A 27,043-nucleotide genomic window follows, 5' to 3' on the forward strand; every position below is an offset into this window, starting at 1 on the left:
ACAGAGTTTTGCATATTGGACATAGAAAATTTTCAATTAATTGTAGTTTTTGTTCATTTTCTTCGCAGAGGTTACGCATATTGAAAAGAATTTAGGTATACAGATTTATCGTATTAATATCTAGTTCTCTATTGGGTACGATCGAGCTTTGATATTTATTTTCTCAAGTAAATGTTCAAATAAAATTTTAAAAGATTTTAGAATTAACCCTAATATTTCAAAGCTTGTATAGGAAATACTCCATTCATTTGGGCCTCAGTTAGATTTCCCACCATTTTCATCACAGGGGCCAAACCCGTTTTAACGTTAATTTCAATGTAACCTTAAAAAAAGATTTATTTATGGTTTCATTGAAATTAATGTTAAAACGGGCTTGGTTCCTGTGATTTTCAATAAAGAAGTGTTTACCACTTATAACATGTGAAGTAGTTACATTATAATTTAAACTGAAGCTAACCTCCACTGTTACATGATAGTGAAGTTAACATACTCTGTCACATAATATATTGTAGTTGCATGTTGAAGTGAAGTTTTATACTCTCGTCACATGTAAAGGCCTATATATAATGTAGTTTCCAGCACCTAATTATACAGTATAGTATATATTCATGACTGTATATCGACATGGTAATTGTCAATAAATGAATTGAACTGAATAGTGATGTTGGCCTCTCCTATCACATGGTATGGTGAAGTCACTTATTGGAACTTTTGATGATGTTCTATATTGCAGTAACGGTAACCCAATGTCACAATCTAGTACATGTATAGATAAAATTTTCTTGTTAAAATTAATAGCCAATTTGAATTTTTAGGTCACCTGAGTCACTCAAGTGACCTATTGCAATTGGTCTTCGTCCGTCGTCGTGTGTTATCAATTTTACATTTTTAACTTCTTGAAAACTACCAGGCCAATCGTGACCATTTTTGGTGTGAAGCATCTCTGTGGTAACAAGAAGCTAAATTATGAAATTCATGGCTCTACCACCCTTGGGGTGCCACGGGCGGGGCCAAATATGCAAAAAAAGCCAAATTTTCAAAAATCTTTTTCTCTACTCCCACGCATGTGAGGAAAAACCCAGTTGCATGGTTATGATGTCCATGAAGCCCTCTAACAAAATTGTGAAATTTATGGCCCCAGGGTCAGGGTTTCTGGCTCTAGGGTGGGGCCAATATGGCCATATAGTAAAAATGTATTAAAGCTTAGAAAATCTTCTTCTCTACTTCTGTATATATTTGTTAAAAACTAAATGCATGATTATGATGTCCATGAGGCCCTCTATCAAAATTGTGAAATTTTTGAGTTATATTCCTAATGTTTTAACGGCAATTTAATACGATTATTACTACTACACGTTATATATTTTATGTAAAAACACGCAGTGAAAATGTGCTAGGGAGGTCCTAGGAACAGCCGCATTGATCTCTTAAAAATAAACATTTGGGGCAATACACATCGTTTTGACTGGTACTAACACGTGAAATTGACATGGTTTTAAAACTTTTTACGGTTTGAAGTTATACTTTCATGATCAGTGCGAGACAAATAGGTATTTCTGATCGGATAATTTACTGATGACGTTCGTTGTATATTGGAGAATAATGTCCGCGGCATCTCTTTGATCTCGGCAAGAACTGTTGTAGAATTAAAATTAAAATACGGAAACCTAAGGAACCAATTATAAATTGGTAGAAGAATTTGAATAAACCCCGAGGTTTGAATGATTATTTGAGTGATGTTATTTGCTGATTATGTGAACGGAAGACATGATCCTATATTTTGCATGATAGTTTAAGCAGTTGCTTATGATATGTATGGTGGCATATTTCTGCCCCCTATATGCAAGATAAATTATGTCATCATGCAAGATAACTATGTCAACATGCAAGATTTTTATGATGACATGCAGGTTACAAATCTTTTTACAGAATCTGATTTTAATAGGGTTAAATGACTGACTAATGCTAGACTCTGACAACATAGATGCAACATGCAACATAATTATGACAACATGCGACTTATATCAGTTATATGTGTTGACATGTGAGATATTTATGTAGACATGCGACATATTTATGTCAGCATGCGAGTTTATTAGTTTGACATGCAAGATATTCATGTTAACATGCAAGTTAATTGTGACGGGATGCGACTTATTTATGTCGACACGCGACTTTTTCATGTCAACATACGAGTTTATTAGGTTGACATGCAAGTTATCGATGTCAACATGCAAGTTATTTCGCATGTTGTCGTTAAAAAAATCTGCATGTAAACATAATTTTCCCGCATTTGACATAAATATCATGCATGTTAACATAATTAACTTGCATGTTGACATAAACAAGTTTCATGTCAATATAACTATTTTGCATGTTGATATAAACAAGTTTCATGTCAACATAATTATTTTGCATGTCGACATAAATTTCTTGCATGTTAACATAAATATTTTGCATGGTAACATAATGTTCTTGCATGATCATTTGAATAAGTTGCATGTTGTCATAATTATGTTGCATGTTGCATCTATGATGTCAGATAAGTGATTTTACCCATATAAAAATCAGATTCTCTTAAAAAAGATTTGTAACTTGCATGTAGACATAATTGTCTTGCATGTAGACATAATTATCTTGCATGTTGACATAATTTTCTTGCATGTTGACATAATTTTCTTGCATGTTGACACAATTTATCTCGGATGTAAGGGCAGAAATATGCCTCCATAGACTAGACATTTCTTTTAAGAAAGAATATATCCCTTACCACTACAAATTCACAACACTATAAAACATTTTTCTCGATGGGATGATCGGACTTGTGATGTATTTGTTTAAATTGTGTCCATCACTGTTTCTGAAATCAGAATCTTTCAGAAAACAGAAAATGGCTTTTTTCTAGGTACGTATTCATTTAAATTGAAACACCGGATTGGAAAATTGTTGCTTTCTCATTCAAGCAGAATCACATCCTTACTCCGGTAATAAAAGAGGTTAAAAGATCGCGACCGTTAAATCATATACGCATGCTTTTCAAATTTGTACCTTTAGACAAAGTAAGCTTAATTTATTCTAACTATAAATGAAGTAAAATTTGATTGTATGCGTCTTATTTTGTTCACTGTGCATTAAGTATGTCAAAAGATAGTGATAAATGGATTAATGTAGTATCAGAAATTACATGTATATATATTAATTGTTATGTTCTAAACTCTATAGGAAAAAAAATAAATTTATATAGATACAATCACTAAATATTGTTGTCTATTGTAATTAAAACACTAATATATGATAAAGGGTATTATCATATTTTGTTGTATGTGTCCTCATTACACATTTTTAATCCATAACAACACTTCTGCTTTAAAAGATTTATAAAAAAAGCCCTATATGCATTATCATCCATTTAACAAAAGCCCCCTGAACGTTTTTTTTACACTGGTTCTGTGTCTGGATGCAGTAACAATGCCACTAGTTTGAAACCAGTCAAACACCTTATTGAAATTTTTTGACTGCAGTTTAAAAGAAATTTAAATTGACGTCGTACCGCTATTCGAAAAAAAATTCAAAAGGTTGAATGACACGAAGTGTAAATAGGCAATCCTATGTAGTATGACAATATTTAGAGTTTAAAAATATTACAACAGTGACGTAACGCTAATCTAATTATTCCCAGTAGTGACCCACAACACGAGGAAAAAAGTTTCACGGGAAAGCATGTTTCGTGAGGTGATTGGGAAGTGCGGCGTTCTACCTGTATTTTAATTAACCTTTTTTTACCTTCAAACATGCAGCGAACCTCGTGTGTATTGTTCCTGGTTATTGGATGTTTATTGTGTATGAAATTGTCAACTAGTTACGGGAGAAGGGTATCTGAAGTGCCAAGGAAATCCATTGTACGAGGACTGTACACAAAATCCCAACTTGCCGAAACACTGAACATAAAATGCACAGGTAAGACACATTCCTGGTCTGTGTTTGTACACCTGAGATAAATCGTCAATGAATGACTTTTTTTCTTAGTTTGTAGTGCAAGCGTGAATAAAAAAAAGATATGTCTCCAGAGTGTGTTCTTTTAGTAAATAAGACATATTTGCTTAATCATTTTGGCACTGTAAGTTCATGCGTATTAAGACGACGTTTACAAAAAATATCACCTGAACCATGATCAAATGAAATAAACAGGACATAATATTATGAAATGAATCATATGAAAATCGCAGTACACTATATGGAATATTTAAATGTTTGTAAATTGGCCCAGGCACGGAATCCTGTGAGGTCATAGTTAAAACTCTCAAACCACAACGAGGGGATTCCTCGAACGTTTTTGACGAAACTTAAATGTTGGCTCTACGGATTGTGGTTAAGAATGCTGAGAATTAAATCGATCACATAAAGTTATGCTGGATTTTATGAATGTATTAATATGCTACCTGGCACATGACTTCAAAACAAAATTTTTAAATGTATAAGTGGATTTTAGACCCTCTAGTTACTTTACCGACATTACATATCTGTATCGTATCGAGATTTGAATATTATCAACACGTTAATACGAAGCTGTTCACGTCGGTACTTTGTACTTTTTATCAAGGTCTGGTTTATAAATAAATCGTCCAAATCATCAGTTTGTTAAACACGTAATTACATGGCCTAGAAGCCCCCCTAGTCCCCAGCTGGTCCCAATATCGTGTCATCGACACAAGGTTGTGACAATTGGAGGGTCAGTGCATAATGTTGGGAAACATCACTGTTGACATTTTCCCAGAGTTATTTAAAGTTAATCGTACCACATTTTCTACCTTGCTATTGGACGATCAAGAACGTACGACTGAGTCAACCTAAACTTATTTTTTTCACTTTCGATAAAAATTTGATAACAAGGGTTTACTTCTTTTAACAGTGTTTTCTTAACTGTTACCGTAAAATCCTAATGGATTTATCAACGAACACGTTAAAGCTTGGATTCATTTACCTTTTTAAAGATAAATGAAGGGAATTTTAAAGAGCATATCTCTCTATACATTTGAGAATGACAATCTTCTAAGTTTATCATACAAAACAGCTGATAAATGTGTACCTTTTCTCCCATGAAGATTATTACTAAACATTTATTTTACGGAGTCCATCACGGCGATTGCATTATCTGAGTCAACACTTTTTAAAAACTCATTTTATAAAAATTACCAGCCTGTTACATTTACCATCAACTTTATAGAACTGCGATATTTAAATACCAATAATAGAATTCATTGATACTTGATTTAAATAAGTATTGATTCAAAATGTACTGAACGAATATAAATTCTTTTGTTGTAGTATAAGAGTACACAGTTTACACGTGTAGAGTTATGTCCTACCCCTTCCCCCAACACACACATACACATGTAATTTACACATGTAAAATTATATTATCTTTACTTAAGACAACATTTGAACTAACATTTTTAAGTTTAACTATTTTTTAATTGATACTACTAGCAAGTAGTAATGATTTTAAAATTCATTTCTTTCAAGAAACTTGTTTTTTTTTGTATATTGAAGACTGTGTATACAAAGATGAAACTGAAAGAAAAATTGACCAACTGCCGAAACAAACACAACCCAACACTAAAGGGACAGACAGACAGAGACGAAGACATAGGCGAAGACACAGGAAAAGGAGTGGGCACCGGAACAGAGACCATGTTAAACCCAAACAACGCTCTCTTGACGTCATGGCAGCATCAGACCCATCAGTACATCACGTGGTATATCAATCACGTGACCAACAACGTTATCCCCAACTGCCAGATGCTGTTGCACGATTGGTATGGTTTGTCAAAATAGAAATGATGAAGACAAATACTTTGGATGGGAGAATCTTTTTTCATAGCAAAATAATGCGGTTTTTTTCTTTCTTTTTTTTTAAAGGATCTCTCTGTCTCCATCTGTCCGACTGTCTGTCTGTCAAATTATCATACCGCGCGTTTATCGCGCTAACGCGCGGTATTCAATTTGTCAGCACTTCTGCACGGTCTGATTTGTTAAAGGACCGAAAAACCAAAAAAAACATTCAATGCTTATGTGATGCAATTCATTGTATCTCCCGTTACATTATGCTGAAAATAAAGGAGACTTGTAAGGGAATAATTTCTTCATGCCACTAGTTTTTTTTTCATCTTGTTAAAATACTTGTAATGCGAATATCAAACTATAATTTTATACTCCAGTCTCAACATAAAACCCGCCTGAGAGTTAAATAAAAGAATCAAACGTATCAAATGTCCTGCAGGTGGTTTTTCTACTTACCTTAATCGGTATGCATGTGTACCTTACAGTGTCTTTTTTCAAATACAAACAAAAAGTTGCCTTTATCTTATAGGTTTTTTGGAGACGCATATTAGTACATTGATTCTCTGATGTAAATTGTACCTTAATCTCTTTTCAATTACTTTTGATTCTAAAGAGATTTTGTTTCTCTAGCAGGTTCCTTTTTTTGCAATTTTTGATTTTTTGTCGAATGACCGATATCTAATATGTTTACATCATTGTCTTTTGAAATAAATATACCAAAGCCCTATAGACCGTTACTAAGACATATATTTCCTTCAGACTACTATATTGCAAAACGAAATCAAAAGACAGTTAATCTACCTGATGAAGTTATCAAACTTTAGTACCCTTACAAAAAACAAATTTCTTTCCTCTGCGCATAATTAATAAATAGAATGTTGAAATAACTTTTAGTGTTGTTTAATCATTGTAGACAATTCAGCACCCTCTACCGATGAGGAGGGGTAGAAAAAGTTGTTTTTAAAGATATAAAACTGTATCACATCAAACACAACTGTAGTTTAACATAATACAACTAATTATCTGGTAGTTTATTTTACTTTGATTTCAGTTGTAATTAGTTAAGTAGTTTTATATATTTAGAAGACATAGCCATTCATTCACCAAATGACCTCTTTTAAATGTATTTCAACTCTATCCCTTCATTTTAGGAAGGAAAATTGCATCCCTCTATAGCCAATTCCGTGAGTAAACTAAAGAGAACCCTTACAGATATCCTTGAAAAAATGAAACGCAAACTGGAAGAGGTAACGACAACTTTTCATTGTAATCTGCAATGTATATTGTAAGTTTGGAATATCTCTGATATTTAAAAAAAATATATAATTCGCGAAATTTTAATATCTGAGATATGATTTTAGATGAAGTATGATTGGAAAAATTCCCACATGTCTGCCAGGGAGGGTATAATGAAAGTCAGAGAAGAGTTGCAAGAAATCACAAAGGAAAATAACAACGCATATGGTATTTCAGATTCGCTAAATTTACATAAAAACTTTTTACAATCATGAAACATTTTTAAGACTGTTAAGAGTTATATGAAAATGTGTATTCTTACACCTTCTTGTATTCTGAATGATTATCATATATTTCGTGGTAATACCCTGCGTTCATAAATTTGCGTTCCAACGATGTTTTCATTGGAGACATATATCTTATCTTACAAATCATTTTAGTAATAACGTTCACAAGAATGTTTAAATTTTGACAAAATCAACGAAAAATTGACTGTGAACTGACTCTTTGAAAAGTGATGAGTGAATTCTTTTAAGCAAGGTTTGAAGATGTTTGTGTAAATTTGTAACCGCCCAGTTTCCTTGAGATCCTTGAACAGTTTAAAATATTATATACTGCCATGTATATTTTTAAGATTTAGAATTATCTTTCTTTGTTTAAACAATTTTGCTATTTTAAATGTAATACAAACGATAATATTTTATTGAAAAAAAGCACAAGATTTTTACTTACTTCTTGAGAAAAACACTCTTAACCGTAGCAAGGCAAACTAATTGTGTAATGCATTAAAAAAGAGAGTTATAATGTAAATAAGACAGAACGTAAAAGTTATAACATGAAAAATAAATATTGTTGGTGCAGGTTTTTGAAATTGAGTGCAAAATACATAAATTTCATTTTATAGATGTAATTCTCGATGTGTCACAGCTGACCAGAATGGTGATGCTCAAACTAAAACAGCATGGGGCTCCAGCACCGGCTCTTCTAGTGCAGAAACCGACCATGATTTGGGAAAGAGGCCGCAAAAACCATGACAAGATGGTTAAAGTCAACGACCAGTGCCATCTTGTAAATGGCACTTTGTCAAAAATCATGGATATGAAGATGTAAGAAATTAGTCCATGGTTTAAAATTATTTTTTTATGTTTTTCCCCTCTCAAGTCACAGTGTAAATGAAAGCAATTTATGATTGTTACTGTACTCAATTGGGTTTATGTAACTGTGTGCTTACTTTGGATAATGTTATAGCGCTTTGATTTATTCGCAAAATACAAATGAAAAATTACAAGACGTCAGTTATACAGTCAAATGCTATGCAATATTCTGGACCGTAGCCTGAGGACTTTGGAGGAATTTTTATGAAACGTTAGAAAGTTGTATTACAAATGGATAACATTCTTGTGTATATTGGGTTTTCAAATAATGCTTTTGTATATTGAAGTTTTTAAAGCTTATTGAATACTGGGACAGAACATCAGTTTGTGTCAATATTTATAGAACCTATGACAGTGTTAAGAATATAGATTCTATATACTAGACTTTGACCCGTGCTTGCATGGGTTGACAATGCAAACGATACCAGGCATTTACAAAATAGATACATCAAAACACCGTATATTGTTGCCATTTGCATAACCAAACTTCAAGCCTACAATAATGCTATTAATTTCACTGCACTCTGCTGAGTTGGAATAATCTAACTGTGTTTCGGGAAAGGCCTTCACCACAGTTAAAATGCCTCCCATATTTACCATTGTTTACCCGTAATGTAGCAGAAAATTGCAAAATAGCTCCAAAACGATTTTGGAGAAAAATAATAAAGTTGCATTGAAAATAACAGTCAAATTGTTCACAACAAACCCTTTTAAAGCTGTAAATACATGTACCTTTCTCAAGTTCGAAAAGTTTAATTCTATAATCGCAGAATTCAACATACATGTATTTCAACAACGTTTTTTGCACACCATGTTGACATTCGAAACTCTCGGGATTTTTTTTATAGTGAATGCGCTGTGTTAGAGTTATCTCCCGTATTTTCTTTGGTGAACAGAAAAAATGAAAATTAACACGCATTATGTTTTATCGTTTCCAAGTTTATCCATGCAAATATGATATTGTGGAAACATAAAATAAAGAGCCTCCCGTGATCAGTCTGGGCGGACTCCGAAAAAGGAGTAAACTCCGCAAACGGAGTATTTGGCACCGTCATGCATTGCGATTTTCTCAACTTCCGTTTTGTAGCTAATTTAAATAATGGAGAGTTGCCTCCCTTTCTCGTTAAAACGTGATTGAAAAATAGATTGAAATCCTTCAGAAGCGTGAAAAAAAATATGGAAAGGACTCAGAAATGATTAATCTTAAAATAATACTTTTTTTTAAAAAAGTGGAAATGTTTCGGTAAACAACAGGAAAAATACATACAAATATTAAAACTCATACGTGGTCGACCAGGACTTATAAGATAAGAAAATCGGACTTCAAATTAAGACTTGGAAGTATGGAAATTGAAAATTAATTGTTGCACTATTGTAAGTATTCAAGCCTTTAATATGGATGATGTTTTTTTTTAATACGACAAAATTACGATGTATACAAGGTTTTAAGAAGTGCCGACTTGGCGGGTCAGCGCGTGATCAAAAGAACGGTGTAATGACTACAAACGGGTTAAAAAAAACTAACAGTAATAGTGTATTTCACACCCTAGCACATAAATTATCTTTAATTATAGTGAAATCATGGAAAAAAACATTAATTTATTCACTTTAATGGCTTCGTCATCGGAAACAGAATTGAAAAACTTTGACAGCAAATAAAATTTGATTTGGCCAACGAACGTATATTTTTGCCAAATACATTCTGTTGAAACATGTCTTATAAAGCATGCATTTAAACGTATTTTCAGACCTGCATATGAATAATCCGCTTTGCACAATCAATTTTCCTGAGTGCCCTGTTTTCACGTAAAAATGGGATATTTTGATTAACTGCGCATGCGCCGAACTCCTTTTTCGGAGTATTTTTTTTTTCTTTTGAGAAATCACTTCCGTTTACTCCGTTTTTCGAAGTCCGCCCAGACTGGTGATTTAGCGTGAATGTAATGCGCATGCGCAAGATTGTAAAATCCAAAAAAATTCAGATAATTTCCGGAGTTTTTGGAGGAATTTTCATTGATAATTAATTAACGAAGCTTGATTGAGAAAAAATAAAAACAAATTGGTAATCTTCAAGTACCGAAAATATTCAAAATATATAAAACAAAAGACGGTACTCTTCTGATTAATTAATATTAAAGCTAAAAAATTCGAGTCTATTATTTTTATATAGTAGTATAGATTTTGAAAAAAATTATCAATATGAACGAATTTTTAATGATACGTTAAGGCACCCTGTCCGCTTTCTTCGCTCACGCCCTTGTCATTACTACATTGTACATTTGCAATATTGCGAAACAGTGGAGTTGAAGTAGTAATTCAACCTTATATATAAATGGTTTTGATGATTATCACAGCTCATTTTTTCCTAAAAGCAATTTCGTCCAACAAGATGCTCGCATGCTGCAACTGAACGATGCCGTGAGGAATGGTATGTCGGACCTGGATCGACTCAGAGACCTACAGTATCACGCTCGTCAGGTGCTCGTCAAATTGCATGTCGGGATAAAGAACACGGTTCTTCAAAAGAAGGTTGACAGGTATAAGGTAAGCTCATAGAGAAACGTACATTCTGGTGTTATAAACACTGCAAACACAAAATTAGTTCTTTTTCTTAAGCTTACTTAAAAAAAGGTTTTTTTTCTGCGTTTAAGGTTGCAAATTTGTTTTTCAAAGATATTTACATAAATTACCATTTCAAGTTTGCTTTTGCACTTACAATTATGGTAAAATAGGAAAATATAAAGGGGGGGGGGGTTCGATGTACATAGTATGTGATTCTTAAAAGCTGCCTAATCAAATTTATATTACATGTTCCTTTTCATTATATATACATTTTATAATACAATAGGTAAACCACACCACTAATAATTTGTATAGTAGAAATGAAAAAAAAAATCAAACCCTGTCAATTTCAGTATTTTGAAGAAAGAATATTTAGAGAAATTACAGTGTCGTTTATCTTTTTTGTTTGTTATATTCACACAAAACATCTTCATAGGTACATTTTCTGATCTTTTAATTTTCTAACAGAAATTTGAAGACAACTTGAGGAGGTACCTCAATGAGTCCCGGTCATTAGCGACTTCTGCATACAGAGAACTCTCATACGCTCGACGAACACATCAGGTGAGTTCCGAATGCACCGTGATATATAGAGGTATAGGAAACTATTCAAACTTTTAAGCTAAAATATAAGCAAATTATCTGTACTAAACAAATATAGTTTGTGTGTTAATAAGTCATATCCAAAACTTTAAGAAAGATCTTATGGTTAATTTGTTGATCATCCCGGATCCTCATCGTTAAAACGATCTGCTCTTTCGCCTTCAAAGCAACTGAACAACTGAATCAGTCTTTGTTGAAATTTTAGGATAATGCAGATCTCAAAAAAGATATAGACCGAGCTCGATCCAATAGGAATGTACGCTCTAGAAGACGGCGGTCCACGCGCGCCGACGCACGCACGCTGGTGGACAGCGCTTACTCAAAGTCAAGTTATCTACAAATGACCAATAAATCACTCGATAGGTAATAATTCTTACTGATTGTCAATGATTTGTTAAAGTAATTGATTAACACCCTACATTGACAGTTATTGAAGAAAACGACACATGGTATTTTAGTTGTTACTTTATGGGTCATTGGGATAATTGAAAGAACTTTGGTACGTCTTATTAAAAAACAATATAAAATATTTTCAAGGTAACATGGTAGTTGTAATAGTACGCTCATAAAACCCTTGCCTCTTTTATCATTTTAATAAGTATTAATCAGCATTGCAATTGATTTTGATGAAATAAACGAAAAACTTGTACTCTTTGAATAATAAAGAACTAAAACCACTTTCTAACAAATATGGCCTATTCACTCAATTATGAAAGTAGACTACCTTAACAACATTTATAGAAAATTTCATTAAAATCTGAGAATGGGCCATTTTTAGGTGTTCGTGGCTCAAGTCCTTTTAGAAAGATAGCAGTGGCTCAAAGTACACAGTTTTCTCTCCCTATATAAAAGACTTCTTGTACCTTACGCAATCTCTGGTTCTTGTATAATTCGGGTTTTTCAATTTTTCTTTAGAACAATCCGTCCTTTATTAGCAAAAGCTAAACAGATAACAGAAGGAGATGGTGCAATACCGGTGATGGTTCAACTTCAGCGGAGTGGCGACAGACTGAGATCATACATTATGGTAAAGCCCTAAAATCGTATTTCAGTAATGACGCATTAATGATCCAACATATAATGATATGGTGTAGCATTCAACCTAAAATGTTTGAATGGATATAAACACCTTTGCATACCTGTGTCTGGTGAGATATGAAGATATGTCTGAATAATGAACAGCTAGAGAAAGACTTTCGGGAGAAACGCAGTATTACAATGAAGTCGTATTATGACATTTACCTGCAGTATACAAAAATGAACGAGAAATAAAGGAAGTTCCATAACGTATATAAATCACCTGCATAGCCTCGTTTAGAAATATTGAATTCAAAATTTTATAAAATTACATCGTTTGAATTGAATTTTTAGGACTTGTGGAATAGAATTACCATCATGAGAATATCGGTATTAGACGGAATTTTTAAATTTGATATCCCTTGTAACTATAAAGTCTCATTGTAAATAAAGTCTGATATTGCAAATGAATCACTCCTTTTAAATATAAATTCTAGACACGCTTTATATCAAAGATACAATTTTCATTATTAAATTGTTTTTATTGAAACCTGAGAGCACCACCACCGATTTCAACGCAATTGCGATGTGTTTTTTTCACTCGAATCAAAAACATTATTTTAAAATTTTAACAGAAAATAGACAGAGTTCTAGACGACCTCAGAAAGTTTCTGGGAGACGACGCCATCATTGAAGAGCGATGTCGTAAATTGATTGCGTCTGGCGAATATGAATTTGACGATAGTATTTTGAATTGTACACCGTATTGTGATGGTAAGCATTAGTCTAGTGGCTGATCTAAGATTATTTCTTTTAATACTACTTTTGATATTTTCAAGATTATACGATGAAACACAGTTATATCGAACACGCTTATAATGAATTGACGCTTACAGTGAAGAGATTTTCATTCCCTGTGACTTTATTACATGTTATAAACTTGACGGATATAACTAACTACGTTTATAACGAAGTAAAATCTCGCGTCACTGTCACTTCATTATAATCGTTTTTCAATGTATTTAATGTAGATTATTATCCACCCATCACTTTGGATATTATTCGTTCTGTATGTTAATATGCAATGCAAATGTTACAAATCCCTTTGAAGGTAACGGAGATGGAAGTGGATGTGGATCGGGGGATGATAAAATTGACGATGTGGATATAATCCTTCAACCTACCACCTCGCCTGCCGAAAACAAGACAGACCAAGACATCGACTCAAGCGGCGATGGAGACAGTGATTTTATCTTTATTGACAAAGACAATATAACACTAATTCCCAAGCTGCCAGTATCAACTACCACTTTGGCTACAACTACAACGACCAAAAAACCATGGTGGAATATTTGGGAAAATTCTGATTCATCAGCAAAACCTTCTACCACTACAATTAAACCAACCACAACATTGCCTCTAACAAGCTCTCCTAAAACAACTACAACACAAACAACTTCTACAATAACAAGCACAACAACAATTTCACCAACAACAACGAAAACTGCAATACGAACATCAACACCATCAACAACTACAACACCAACAACGACCACAACACAGCCATCAACAACCACAACACAGCCAACAACAACCACAACACAGCCAACAACGACAACAAGAAAGCCAACAACGACGACAACAAAGCCAACAACCACAACAACACTGCTAACAACGACCACAACCCAGCAAACAACGACAACCCAGCCAACAACAACCACATTCCAACCAACAACGACAACAACACAGCCAACAACTACAACAACTCTGCTATCAACAACGACAACCCAGCCAACAACGACAACACAGTCAACAACGTCAACAAAACAGCCAACAACGACAACGACACAGCCAACAACGACAACAATACAGCCAACAACGACAACACAACCCACAACAACACACCCCGTGACAACACCAGCAATAAAACCAACGACAACCACAACAAAGACGGTAGAATTAGTAATAAGTGGTAGCGGAGATGACGATGAAGACGATATCAAGACTGAAACCGAGCTTCATCCGTCTAACTTTCCTCCTTTGACTGATGATAAAGATAATATGCCCCCTCTAATTGACGGAAGTGGTGATGACTTCATTGTAATTGATGACACCAAGAACCAGATGTTATCAACAACTCCTCCAACGACAACAACAACAACAGAATCATCCTGGTGGAATATTGATTGGGGTTTAGATGACCCTAATGCTGGAATTCCTAATAATTTCCGTTAGTGAAAGTTTAACTTCTAAATAAGCTTACGGTCCTTTAATTTATGGAATGCACTTCACTTAATCTTGCGTTTTAAGAGATCTGTCAAACACTTTTTCATATATTTTCAACAGGAGACAAACTGGCAGAACGAGCAAATCTGTACAAAACTAAATCAGTTGACTTATTTGAAGACTCTGTTACTATACAAAAAAGAAAAGCAGGTAAATAATTTGACATAGTTAATTGTAGAGTGTTGATTTTATTCCTTATTCCTGAATTTTTTTCTATACAAAATTACAATGTTCTTTTTAAGATATTATACGAAGAAACGCAGCGTTAACTGAACAAATGACCAGTCAAGAGATTCATGTGTCTAACCTTTCTGACATTAAAAACATTTGGAAAGATACCATGGACAAGAAGAAAATAGTGTCTCTGAGGATTGAAGGGATTAAGGAACCCTTTCTGAATAAACTTGAAGAAATCTTAAATAAATCAGAAACATTAAGCAAAATTGCGAAAGAGAAACAAGCCCAATATGAAGATATCTCTGTGTCCTCAAAGAAAAGTGAAGAGACAAAGAGGACTGCTGAAATATTCACGGACTTACTGACCAAAAGTATGAAAATTATATTGCTTTCAAGCATGGTTTTAAGATCAAATTTCCACCGTTTGCAAGCTTTAACTTGATTTGTTAACATTCATAACTTATTTATGATTCATTTCACATTTCATTTTTATAGTGTCTGAAATTCGAAATAACAGAGTGGAGACCAGAAACGTTCTGAATTTTAATGTTGACCCGTGCGCCAAGATTCAAACAAGTGCTTCCAGACTGAGGACCAATATAGCTGACCTTAGGAAGAAGATTCAGAAGGCTAAACGTATCGCTAGTTCACTGCCGGTTCGTTAAACCTTCGTGTTATTTCATGTTAAGACGGCTGAATGGTCGTGGCCAATTTTAGGGCTATATTTATCTCCTTTGAACGAAGAAATCTGTATAACGATATAAGAAATGTTGCAAATTTTAATTCTAGAATGCATTTTATAACCAAAAAAAAAATCATATTCAAAACTGTTAGGTACATCTAATTGGTAATTCATTGACTTATGCATATTTTGAATATTTATGATGATAATAATTTATTAGTAATCAATAAGTAAACGTTAATCAAAAGTTTCTTAACTTATATTCAATGATTATTTTATAGGCTTCCGTGGTAATGAATGGTAAAGAATCACTTCCGGTCACCGTCACGTCCATCACGTCTAACAGTTCACCGTTCTCTGCTTTTGGATTCTGCCTTAAACCTGACAAAGAGTCTATGGCAATAGCAACATTACAAAATCCATCATTTGTAAGTGTCTGCATGCAGATAAAGAAAGAAAAATATTTACTCATATTTAGCACATAGTATAAATAGATGGAGGAGAGGTTTTTTTAACACCTTTCAAAATACATTTAAATAAGATGACATAGTAATACATATGCTATCATTTCAATACAATATCATTGAAAACATATGTTTTCGGCTTTACGCAGTACAGTTAAGGCGGTCAATAAAAATATGGGCAAATTTTTGTGATGAAAACACGTTTACTTTAGTTAAACTGGCATGTCCTTTTTAAAATCAATAACAGTCACTCAAATACAATATATTTCTAAAATATATATATAATAGTACAATATTTTATGTTCATAGTGGTCACGTGATATGGCAGTCGCATGGTACAGGCAGATGTATTTGTGGTTTTGAGGTCATTTAAAAAATTCAATATTGCAAGGGCATAATCATGTCAAAATTCACAACTGAATTATGAAATAACTTGATGTTATATCGTAGATTTTGAAAAACGGTGCGAACTTTTTAAGATAAGAATATTTGTTAGTAGAAACCGTAATTTATAATGCATATGTTGAATAATTTTGAAGGTCAAAGGGTTAATTTCATTAAAAAATAATTAATTTGTAAGATTTTACAAGGATCGTAGAAGTTTTTAAGTTACATAGCATATTTCAAATTCACATGTAAAGGTTTGTCGGGATCAGGTAAGTGTATGCCCTTGCAATTAAGTGATTTATTTAGGTACTCAGATTTTAGATATACGATATTTTATACAAAACCGAGGTGGCTTCTTTATACGATGCATACTTTTAACAAAATGAAAATAAGACTATATAGGTAGCATTCTACTAATAATAATTCTAAACAAAATATTCATTTATACTTTTCCGTTAATGTATGACATTTATTTTTCTTCACTATAAAACTGCACGATAGCCTTCAATGATTTAACTTAATGCGTCATTTTGAAGCATATGACGTCATATTTTGTAGTACAGCGAGAACGACATCTCGCTTATTTTTCAGTGTTTACGATATAACGGACATCAAAATTGTAAGTAATAGCATTTGTTGTTTTTAATGAAAAGATAAGTATAAGTTAATTTTATTAATAAATAGATTAATAAGTACTTTCGAGGTTTGTAATATACTGTGATGTCATAATGCACATTTCCCGTACTTTTTGTCTGAACGGAGTTTATTGACAGCCTTAATTAACTGTGCTGCGTAAGGAAGGGAACTTCACGATGTTTTTTTTGTTTTATACAGTCAAGATGGGTGGTAGAACTGGAAGACAGGAAACCGAAAATCAGTTATTTTAACGCAAAGGGAGAGAGAAAGGGTCAACTTAAGTCACAGACAGAGGTTGAATTAGAGAAATGGATTGATATAAAATTTTTCAAGTAAGTTATCATAAACTATTACAACATATTTATCTGCGGTTAATAAATACAATAGATTTAACTATATTTTATTTATGTATATGTATACAATCTTAATTATTGGTTTTGAAATGTTAAGAAAATATTTAAAATTAAAGTATATGTTAATGCAACATTAATTCATATGCAACGCTGTTTAATATGTGTCCATTTACAACATTTTGGAAGTAGAACTTTTGTTCTTTTTAACATCGTATATGAATAAGGTGTAATTCTTGAGTAACGACTTTATTCGATTATTCATTAATGATACATTTTAATGAATTTACATTGTCAAAATGATAATCATGACATACATTGTACATGATAAATTTCACTTAATGAAATAGATGATAGAAGTTTTATGTCATTCAAAAGTTAACACTTATAATTAAAAGAAAATTACTTTTATCTCTTTATCCAGATATGGCAGCTCTATTCTTTTGAACAGAACTGACCTGGAAACTTCCACGTCAGTGGTAGAAGCAAAGGCTGTTCTTGGACTTCCGTTTGTTGCCGAGCAGCCTCACATGGCTAATGTGGGATTTGCTGAGGTATCCAACTAGCGGGATCTTCTACAAAATATTCAAGACTTATGATTTCAATAAATCGGTTTGTGTTAAGATATAAGGATGATCATCAAATTTTTCTGATATTTTAGAATAAGAATAATTTCTCAGGCTGTATATCGGACGTCACTCTTAACGACGAAAAATTAGGAATTTTGGCTTCAAGTGTTAAGAAGAAGTTCTGCAACAGTAGTTGGTAAGATATTGATCAAAAGTTTGAAACATTTAAAAAAATGATTATAATTGCAACAAACATTTTTCCTTGTTGTATACTTTATGATAACTTTATTTATCACTTTAAAAGAGCTGTGATTAACGTGCGTTTAAGAAATTTGACTATGTACAATTCAATTTGATAAAGGGTTATTTTTTCAGTACGAAAGATAGCAAAGCTGCAAGTATGGTATTTGATGGTAGTGGATTTGTAAGGTATTCCGTTGATATGGTATACCAATTATATCCAATCAAAGAAATGTCCTTCCAGTATCAAACTCGTCAAGAAAATGGCATATTATTATTCTTCAATGACCACTTACAGGTGATTTTACAGCTAATTTTTCATAGCAATGTCATTTATTAATATGCAAAATTACATTGTACTTGGATGTAATTCTGAATTAAGCTTTGATGTATTTAAGGTCATACGCGACCTATATTCCATTATTTTGCAAAAACAATTTCTTACTTTCGCTATGTGAAAATTTCAACTACGTAATTTTACAACCAAGGTTTAGCATTAATAGCTTCAAATGCAAATAAATAATAAATGGGTTTTCAAGAAAAATTGAAGAACGTCCTTTAAGATAATATAAAATACTAGTGGTCGATAAAAACTGGTTATACTACAACGAAATGCTTGGCTATCCATTATTTTGGATTAAATTAAACGTGATTACTCTTGAATAATTTCTCAGGCATTACAAGTCTTGGTCTCTATAATGGACTGCAGAATTCATGTTGAGGCGCGGATCAATCGTGGTACTACTGTTGTTCGAAGTAATTCAACAAACTACTGTAATGGCAGACAGCAATTTGTAAAGGTAACCATGGCAATCTTTTTGACATTTAACAAAACAGCTGTCTAGACATTTTTTTTATATCCAATGTCTGATAATTTCTTTCCCGGAAGCTGCAAAGAATGAGTTCAACAAAAACTTTCAAAATATGAAGGTTGATTAATATAATTTAAATGATTTGTTGACAATGAAAGATTCGACGAATAGAATAGAATTCAAATAATATTCTGCTCTAAATAAACACATGGTCAGAAATTCTTATCATTTTACTTCTCAATAGCGATTGGGATCCTATTACTCAAAATATTTATATATTTTTTTCACAATGAAATTGGAATGAGATGTGAAGTGTATATTATGCATAGATAATGATATTAATGATAAAGACAGTGGATTTGTAAGGAAGAAGATATCAACATTGCTTGATTTTAAGATTATGTCCCTTTATTGCAGTTACTATTTGGACAGAACATAGAAGTTAAAACAAGTAATTTAGGTGAGGTATTTCTCCCAGAATCCAGTACACAGGAGATCACACCCTCAATTAATGATGGCATTTATCTAGGAGGACTCGGGTCTCAAAATAAAATGATATCAGGGAAGAGTAAACTCAGGTATGACAAAACTCTCAACTTACGTCAAAAGCTTTAAACTATATAGGATTTTGCACAATTCCCCTACCGGTAGGCACGATTTATTAAAATTGTAGATTTAGGTCGTGTTCTTAAATACATATTGCTCTATATTTCGCAGTTCTAGTATTTTGAAATATGGCATACTTCATTTAAGAAAATTTTCTGTTTTCCACCATTTATGTATCAATTTTGATAAACTGTACGTTACAAAATAACAGATTGTAAAATCAAAATGGTTAAGCAGGTATGGGACATTTTGTGTCACACTCTAGCCTCTTTCAATAACCTTTATATTTAAAATTGTTCTTTTGGATGAGATGTGAAATGTACATATGAATATCTATTGTTGAATAACAACGAAGCTCAGTTAATGAAAGCGTCAGCTTGAGATAAGTTATTCACTGATTTGAATAGGGCTTGGACATTTACTAGTATAATTTAAATGATTGTAGGATTTTGAAAATCTAAAAGTGTTTTTTTTTTAAGTATATTAGAGATATAATTTTAGTATATCCAATTTCAGTATCATTCCACTCTAAAGAAAAATGTTGTCATGTTTTTATTTTCAAATGATAGTTGAGAGTATGTTGCCATTGGGAGTTTGTGACGTTAGGATTGACTGGAGTTAGTACTTCAACCACAGTATAGTGTAACTTTAAGGCTTGATTGATTTTTTTTGTATGAATTCTGGGTATCTAATAATGCAAATATGCTTAGAAACTCTCAAAAGACTTTGTACGCTAATAAAAAAGGTTTTAGTTTTGGGATAAATCAAACGATGATTTGCTGCGAATGATCTTTACCGCCATCTATATAACTTGCGTAACTAAGGTTGGTGTGCAGCCATCTTGTACATTTGATGATTTGGATAATTGAAGTATAGACAAAAAAAAAGAAAGAAATGATTCATATTTAAAAATGGCATGTAATAAACTGACATTTTCAAGTGTGAAAACTTTTGATAAACTGTCGAGTCACTCGTAAGGTGTTGATTTATAACCAACCTGATTGAATCTTACTCGCGTAACTAGAACAAGGAAATGTTAACCAACTGCTGTATTGTGAAAAAGTATATTTTCTTATAATTTGAAGTATCTTTTATCATTAGTGCTTTTTAAAACAATCAAGACAAAGAAGATTAAAGATAAAAAATTACAAATTTGAAGTTATTCTGAGGAAAAACTGTAAACGATCGCAACATTTTGAGTTATCTCCGAATGAATATGAAATAAAGAATGCCAATATTTTAATAAGACGTGTTTTAAAAATTGTTGGTTAATTGATATATTGAGAATGTTACTATGGCAATTACTTGGTACATGTATATAAAGGGTATATTTTCCTTTTCCCCCGAACCTATATAGTTAATCTTGGAATATTTTCATTTATTGTAAAAACTGTACAATAAAGAAATTTATATGAAAATTGAAAACTGATGCTATGGTAATTAGGTAGAAAGGATGAGAAATTGTGTTTGTTTTAGTTTGTTTGTTCATTTGTTTTATGTATCTTTTAAAAGAATCTAACTCATGCATGTAATATGATACTTTAGATTAATTAGTTTGAGAAGACCAAGCTTGCTCCTCAATTTTAAATAATATTAATATGACTTTTGGCGAAAAGAAATGGCTGTTGCTTTTTAGTCCATAGCAACAACACTTCAGATTTCTATAAATGTTCAATATAAATATCAAAATATAAAAGGCAATAAAAACAACCTTTCAAAATATCATTTTTTTCTATTTTGTACCTCGTATTTACATTTACATTGTCGAATTTTGATATATGACATAATGGAATATTTAACAAATTTTGATTTTTGCTTTTTAAGGCGTTCATGTATATTTAATCTACTATGTACTGACTTAATTTTCCCTGTGAATTCCCTATGACTTATGAAGTAGCTACCATTTGCCATTGATTTATAAATCTATAATCTTTTGATCTATGCATGGGAACGGATACCTTTTACAATCAACTAAAATAACTTTGATATATATCTTTTTATACAATATTAAGACAATCGGTGAACAAGCATGCCGGGAACCTTCACAAAATATTTGATTTTGCAGAGAATTGATATCATAAGACACATTAAAATTGTATGGTGCATTTAAAAATAAAATAAGTTTTAACTTTGAATTTCCATCGAATCAATGATTATATCAATTTATATATCTACATAGCAATGGCAATGAGAATTAGATTTGACACACTGAAATGGGCAAAACAGTTAATACCAATTTTTTTCCCATTAGAATTCAAAAATTAATGGTATTAATGACATGTTGTAAGAAGCGACAATTTTTTATTCTTCAATATAGAGTAAATACCCATGATAAAAAATTTATTCGAAAATAATAATTTCCTTAAAAAAACAAATTTATGTTGCATATGTATCATTTCAGAGCAATTGTTGGATGTATATCAAAGCTGATGATACAAAATAAAGAATTTCCACTTTACATGGCTGAACATAGCAAAGATGTACATTTAGGGAACTGTAAGCATAATGTAAGCATTGTTCATTTTACTAATATATTAACTGAATGAATTTACGACTTACAATTTCTTATTCATCGTGTTATAATCATGTGATATTGTTTCATTCATGTCATGACCTTCGATACATTTCATATTTTAAATCTTTTATTCAGGCATGGTTCAAGTGTGTGAAATTTGTAGAGAAAAGTAAACAAATTGTCCTCGAAAAGGGGCGAAATGGCCAAATTCTATCCGTCGCCATTACACGAGATTCAATGGGTAGAGCTTTCAACTACAAGACAAAGGTAAACTTCCTACATGTATATGCAAAAGTATCTTAGATTATTAGAGATTGCATATTTTATTTCTTGTTCAACTGCTTGTCATATTTTTTTCTAAATACGACGAGTATTTGATTTTAAAGACATCCATTTTATCATTGTTTGTCTTTTCCAGAATTTTGACATCGACGTCTTTGTGGATGGTAATGGGTTTGAAGTGGTAGACAACAAAGAAGATGAGCGATATCCACTCACATTCCCTTCTAACCTTAACAGTCATTGGTTGGTCCTGTCTGTCAGTGACGAGGATAAAAAGTAATAAATTCAAAATCGCACACTTTTCATCCAAAATCTTAATTATTTAAAGGGACTTGGACACGATTTGATTAAAATTTTTCAAATTTTATTTTTTCCATTTTCAATGATTATACTGATAAATATAGAAGTTTATGATGATATGTCAAAATTTGAAAGTCAAATATCATGTTATAAGCAAGATACAGAGTTCATAATTCTTTGTTTTGTAAACAAAGCTCGAATATTGTCATTTTTTACATATGTGTTGTATTGGTGTAAGTTTCAATCAAATGTATCTTTCTTTTGTTAATAGTATTTATGAAGATATTGAATTAGTTTAAATTGTTTTTTACAATTCATTTTGTCTATGAAATGGTAATTCTCTACATTACATTTTTGTAAACAACTGTAAGACTCGAGCTTTGTTTACATAACAACAAATTCTTACCTCTGTATCTCGCTTGTAACTTGACTTTAACATTCAATATTTTGGTCAATCATTTCAAATGCACCAGTTAACCATTTTATACTTAAAAAATAAAAATAAAATTTTTGATCTCAAATCGTGTCCAAGTCCCTTTAAGGTAATGGTCCATACCCCACTGGATAAATAAAATGCGTACAGAATTTTTTCATATTTTTCAAACGTGTATCTAAGGATATGTTCTTATCAAATATTACCCTGTCGGCTGGTCCATCGGTATTATAAAAGCTAGGGCCGTTGCTAAAAATAGATCCGATTGCGGAAAATGGCGCTTATCTCATACATAAAGAATATAAGCCTAAGCCTGAAATTTGACTTTCACAAAATTATTTTTGACTTATATCCTATGTAAAATAAAGGAATTATTATTTCTAAACATAAATTTTTATGTTACACTTGCTTATTTATCAAAAAATAGATAAATCTGCTTGCAAATTATATAAAATGAATAAATTTTAAAGAGAATTTAAGCTCTTATAATTTTATTTACATACAGAATTCTCTAAAAATTTTATATTATTTAAACCTTAACGCCCTTAATCAACTGGAAATAAAAATTACCCAAGGGACCGGCCTTTTCAGGATCACAATTGGCATATTTTTGGTAAAATCATTAAAATATATATATTTGAAAAAAGATCCGTAAAAATAAAACTGTGCATTGGTTTATTATTTTAAAACTCTAGAAAATATGTTTTGATTATTGTTAAATGGAAAATATGATTTAAACAAACTGTTGATTAATCTGTATTATTTAAATCGCAAAAGATGGTTTCTTTGGATATCGGTAAGTATTATGGATCGAGATCGGTATTTAGAAATTGCAGTCACATGCATGGATAATGCTAACTACCTGATATATGCCTTCAAGACAAAACCTCTATTCAAACTTTTTTTACTGGTTTTAAAGACTGTTCTTATAATGAAATAACTTCTCTTCAGCGCATGATTTTAATTCTAAAAACATTTTTTGTGTAAAAAATAAATCTATGCTCGTTGCTAAGCGAATAGGATAAAGGTAATATAGGTCAAGTTATTTCCCCTTGTATTTTTAACTCCCTTATGCACTGGAATATAGATCAGGATTTCATTTTGGATGTTTATGGACTTTCAGGAATTAATGTTCAAAGAATTGGATTAAATTCAACCTCAAAATGGATTGATGTTTATGCAGGACAAAATTAAGCGGTGTAACGTGTTATATTTTCAAAACGAGTACGCAATCGACACAACCCAGTCATGTTATTTCGCTGATTAATACCCCGTAGGCCTAATTGATTGCAGTTGTCAGGATTTTTGATATATTTGTTTTGAATTAATTTCTATGTCAGCTTGATTTCTTTGTTTTGAAATACACCTTTTAATGTTACGTCTCAATTAGATCGGGCACGGATAAGACGTTATAACGCGTGAATTACGTCAGACGTTGTTTCGTGACGTATGGATAATTACCTTAATGATTTAATAATTCTATTTTATTCCGTCGATATTATTGCCTTTAATTGTCGTTGAAGTTGTATATGAATATCATTTCTTGTTGTTTTTTTTTGGGGGGGGGGGGTTTGTGGGGGGGGGGGGGGGCACGGGTGGGGTGGGGGTTGTTGTTTTTAGTTTTGTTTTGTTTTTGTTTTGATTTGTTTTGGGTTTTTTTTGTGGGTTTTTTTTTTTGGCAAGGTTTATTGTCATTTTTAAAGATGTAAATTAAATATTATGAGGTACAATAGGAGTTAAGGTGAAATACGATCACATACAGTGTTTATTATTGCATGTTTTTATAGCTGTATTTATTTTGTTTAATTGGGTTTAAAATTTCGCGTTAAATTTCGTTGGTTTGGCTACAGGATATGATGTATTTGACTATCTTGAACACATTTAGAACATAATATTGGTGATTATTAATATTTGTTTTGGCGTTCGAGATGATGTCACAACATTTAGCAATTAAAAAACTAGGAAAAGAAAAAGATTTAACCAATACAATAGCGTTAAAATGATGTGTGTTTCTGTTGATAGAGTTACGGTCCGTTTCAATGACAGTGCCGTCCGTGTGGGATACAGCGCTGGCTGGCTGTTTACTAACACAGATGACACTGAGTACACCATCACGTTGGGTCCGGAGGAGGACGGATCAGAGAGTTTCCTAGGTGGAATGGCGAACCTGATTATTGATGATAGGTCAGGATCTAAAAACTTTCTACTAAGCACATAAAGCATTTACTTGTATTTTCAGATGTGACAAATGCTGCGCTTATCATAAAAAAAGAAAGTTAAGAATTTCTAGAAAATTATGCATATTGACGTATTTTCAAAGGATTATTTTCTTTCTACGTAATTTGATATGCTGGATACAAAATGAATATGCTCATATTTCAAAGTTGTGATTTGTATTTACATTATGCAGCAGCAATATAGATTGGGTGCGCTTTACTGCAATGTTGAATTTTTTATAATAGGGATATTGAAAAACTGTAGTACATTGCGTATTACATTGCATACCAACGAATTGACACAATCACAAATGTCCACATATTATCCATATATATGTAGTATACTTCGACTACCATGTTATTCCGTATCTACCAAACTCTCTTGCAGGGAAACTGTTCTTGATGACTTCCGAGGTTCTCATCTCCTGCAGACATGCAGACGACCGTTAATTGACGCCCTGGACACGGCGGACATGACGGAAAAACCGGTCTGCTAAGTCCTGTTGTTGATAGCTTCAACTCACATACCGGTGTTTTCAGTACAGACTTTTGAATGATGATTAATGGTCTTACTTAGTGCTGCTTATATTATTTGTGTTCATAACTCTATTGTGAGGTGACTTCTGTATCATTCTATTTGTTCATTCTGCTAACAACCTGAATTTACAAAGAAAAAGTTTGTGTAGATATGCTTATGTTCAACTTTGCTCAATAGCCTCTGTATATTTATTAAACCACATTTTATTCAAATATGTGTTCAATATTTGTCGTACATGTATCTCAAAAGCATCTTCATCACCGTTTATACATTTCACTACACAATTTCATGAATACTCGATCAAAAAATCAAATTTTGAAAATAATGTCAAATGAACAGTGTATCGAATATGGTTGTACTTTTGTTGGAAAATTTGAATTAAGCTTGTTGGTCTGATGTTTGGCTATAACAAATTCAATTCATTCTCCATGCAAACCAACTTTGGAAGAAAGTTATAGACTTTCACTTGTTTACAAAATATGCCTTCTTTCAAAAATAGAAATTTTTAAAGTAAATAAAAAAATTTCTATGTGGAACATAGGTTTATTTTTGGTTTGCTAAAACATTTTTGAAATCTTATTTCGTTTATTTATAACGAATGTCGAAGTCGTATTACATCCATACCCGGTTTGACATCTTAAAGGGAAATGCAATGCCTATTATTATACCCATCCTAAGCAAAACTATTTTAAAAGTGTATATTGAATTTGATATAGAATCGGACAAGAGGCTATAAAACGGGTTTTATTCTCTGATGTCCCATGCAGCCTCTGCGTTTTATTTAAAGATGGCCGAAAAAATAAGGTTTACTTACTGCCTTCTTAATTTGCATTAGGATACTTAGTTATACTCAAGGCATATCTTACCTTTATATTTATCTTTGAATACTTTAAGATTCATACTCATGATGATTTTTAAATTATTGTTTGTTAGGAATTCAAGTTATCGGAATACAACCTTAGTTTGAATACAATGTATGATGATGACGCTATTTATCAATGCAACAAAAGTGAACACGATCATGTATATGTCAATGAATTAAGCTACTCCTTCTTCATGATTGTAAATGCATTTACCATGACGTTAATATTAACCTTGATTTTGAAACCGATTCAATCTACGTGATTATTTGCAGAA

General features: G+C 32.1%; 1 protein-coding gene across 2 annotated transcripts; it reads left to right on the forward strand.

Moving 5' to 3' along the window:
* The first annotated feature begins 3,548 nt into the window (after positions 1-3,548).
* LOC128181232 (uncharacterized) lies at positions 3,549-26,118 on the forward strand. Of its 2 annotated transcripts, XM_052849545.1 has the most exons (27): positions 3,550-3,957; positions 5,551-5,816; positions 6,993-7,088; positions 7,203-7,305; positions 7,982-8,183; positions 10,604-10,775; positions 11,262-11,357; positions 11,602-11,759; positions 12,312-12,423; positions 13,049-13,187; positions 13,525-14,239; positions 14,282-14,643; positions 14,760-14,849; positions 14,942-15,247; positions 15,372-15,532; positions 15,840-15,986; positions 17,244-17,377; positions 17,820-17,949; positions 18,057-18,160; positions 18,340-18,502; positions 18,879-19,004; positions 19,434-19,594; positions 22,024-22,129; positions 22,273-22,404; positions 22,556-22,695; positions 25,175-25,336; positions 25,757-26,118. In XM_052849545.1, the coding sequence occupies exons 1-27, from the start codon at positions 3,792-3,794 to the stop codon at positions 25,863-25,865; spliced, it is 4,758 nt and encodes a 1,585-aa protein (XP_052705505.1). In that variant the 5' UTR covers positions 3,550-3,791; the 3' UTR covers positions 25,866-26,118. The 2 variants fall into 2 exon arrangements, with proteins under 2 accessions (XP_052705504.1, XP_052705505.1); XM_052849544.1 differs by having other exon boundaries at positions 3,549-3,957; positions 13,525-14,643.
* The last annotated feature ends 925 nt before the right edge of the window (positions 26,119-27,043 follow it).

Source organism: Crassostrea angulata, chromosome 4 (genome assembly GCF_025612915.1).
Source record: "Crassostrea angulata isolate pt1a10 chromosome 4, ASM2561291v2, whole genome shotgun sequence".
Lineage (NCBI taxonomy): Eukaryota > Metazoa > Mollusca > Bivalvia > Ostreida > Ostreidae > Magallana > Magallana angulata.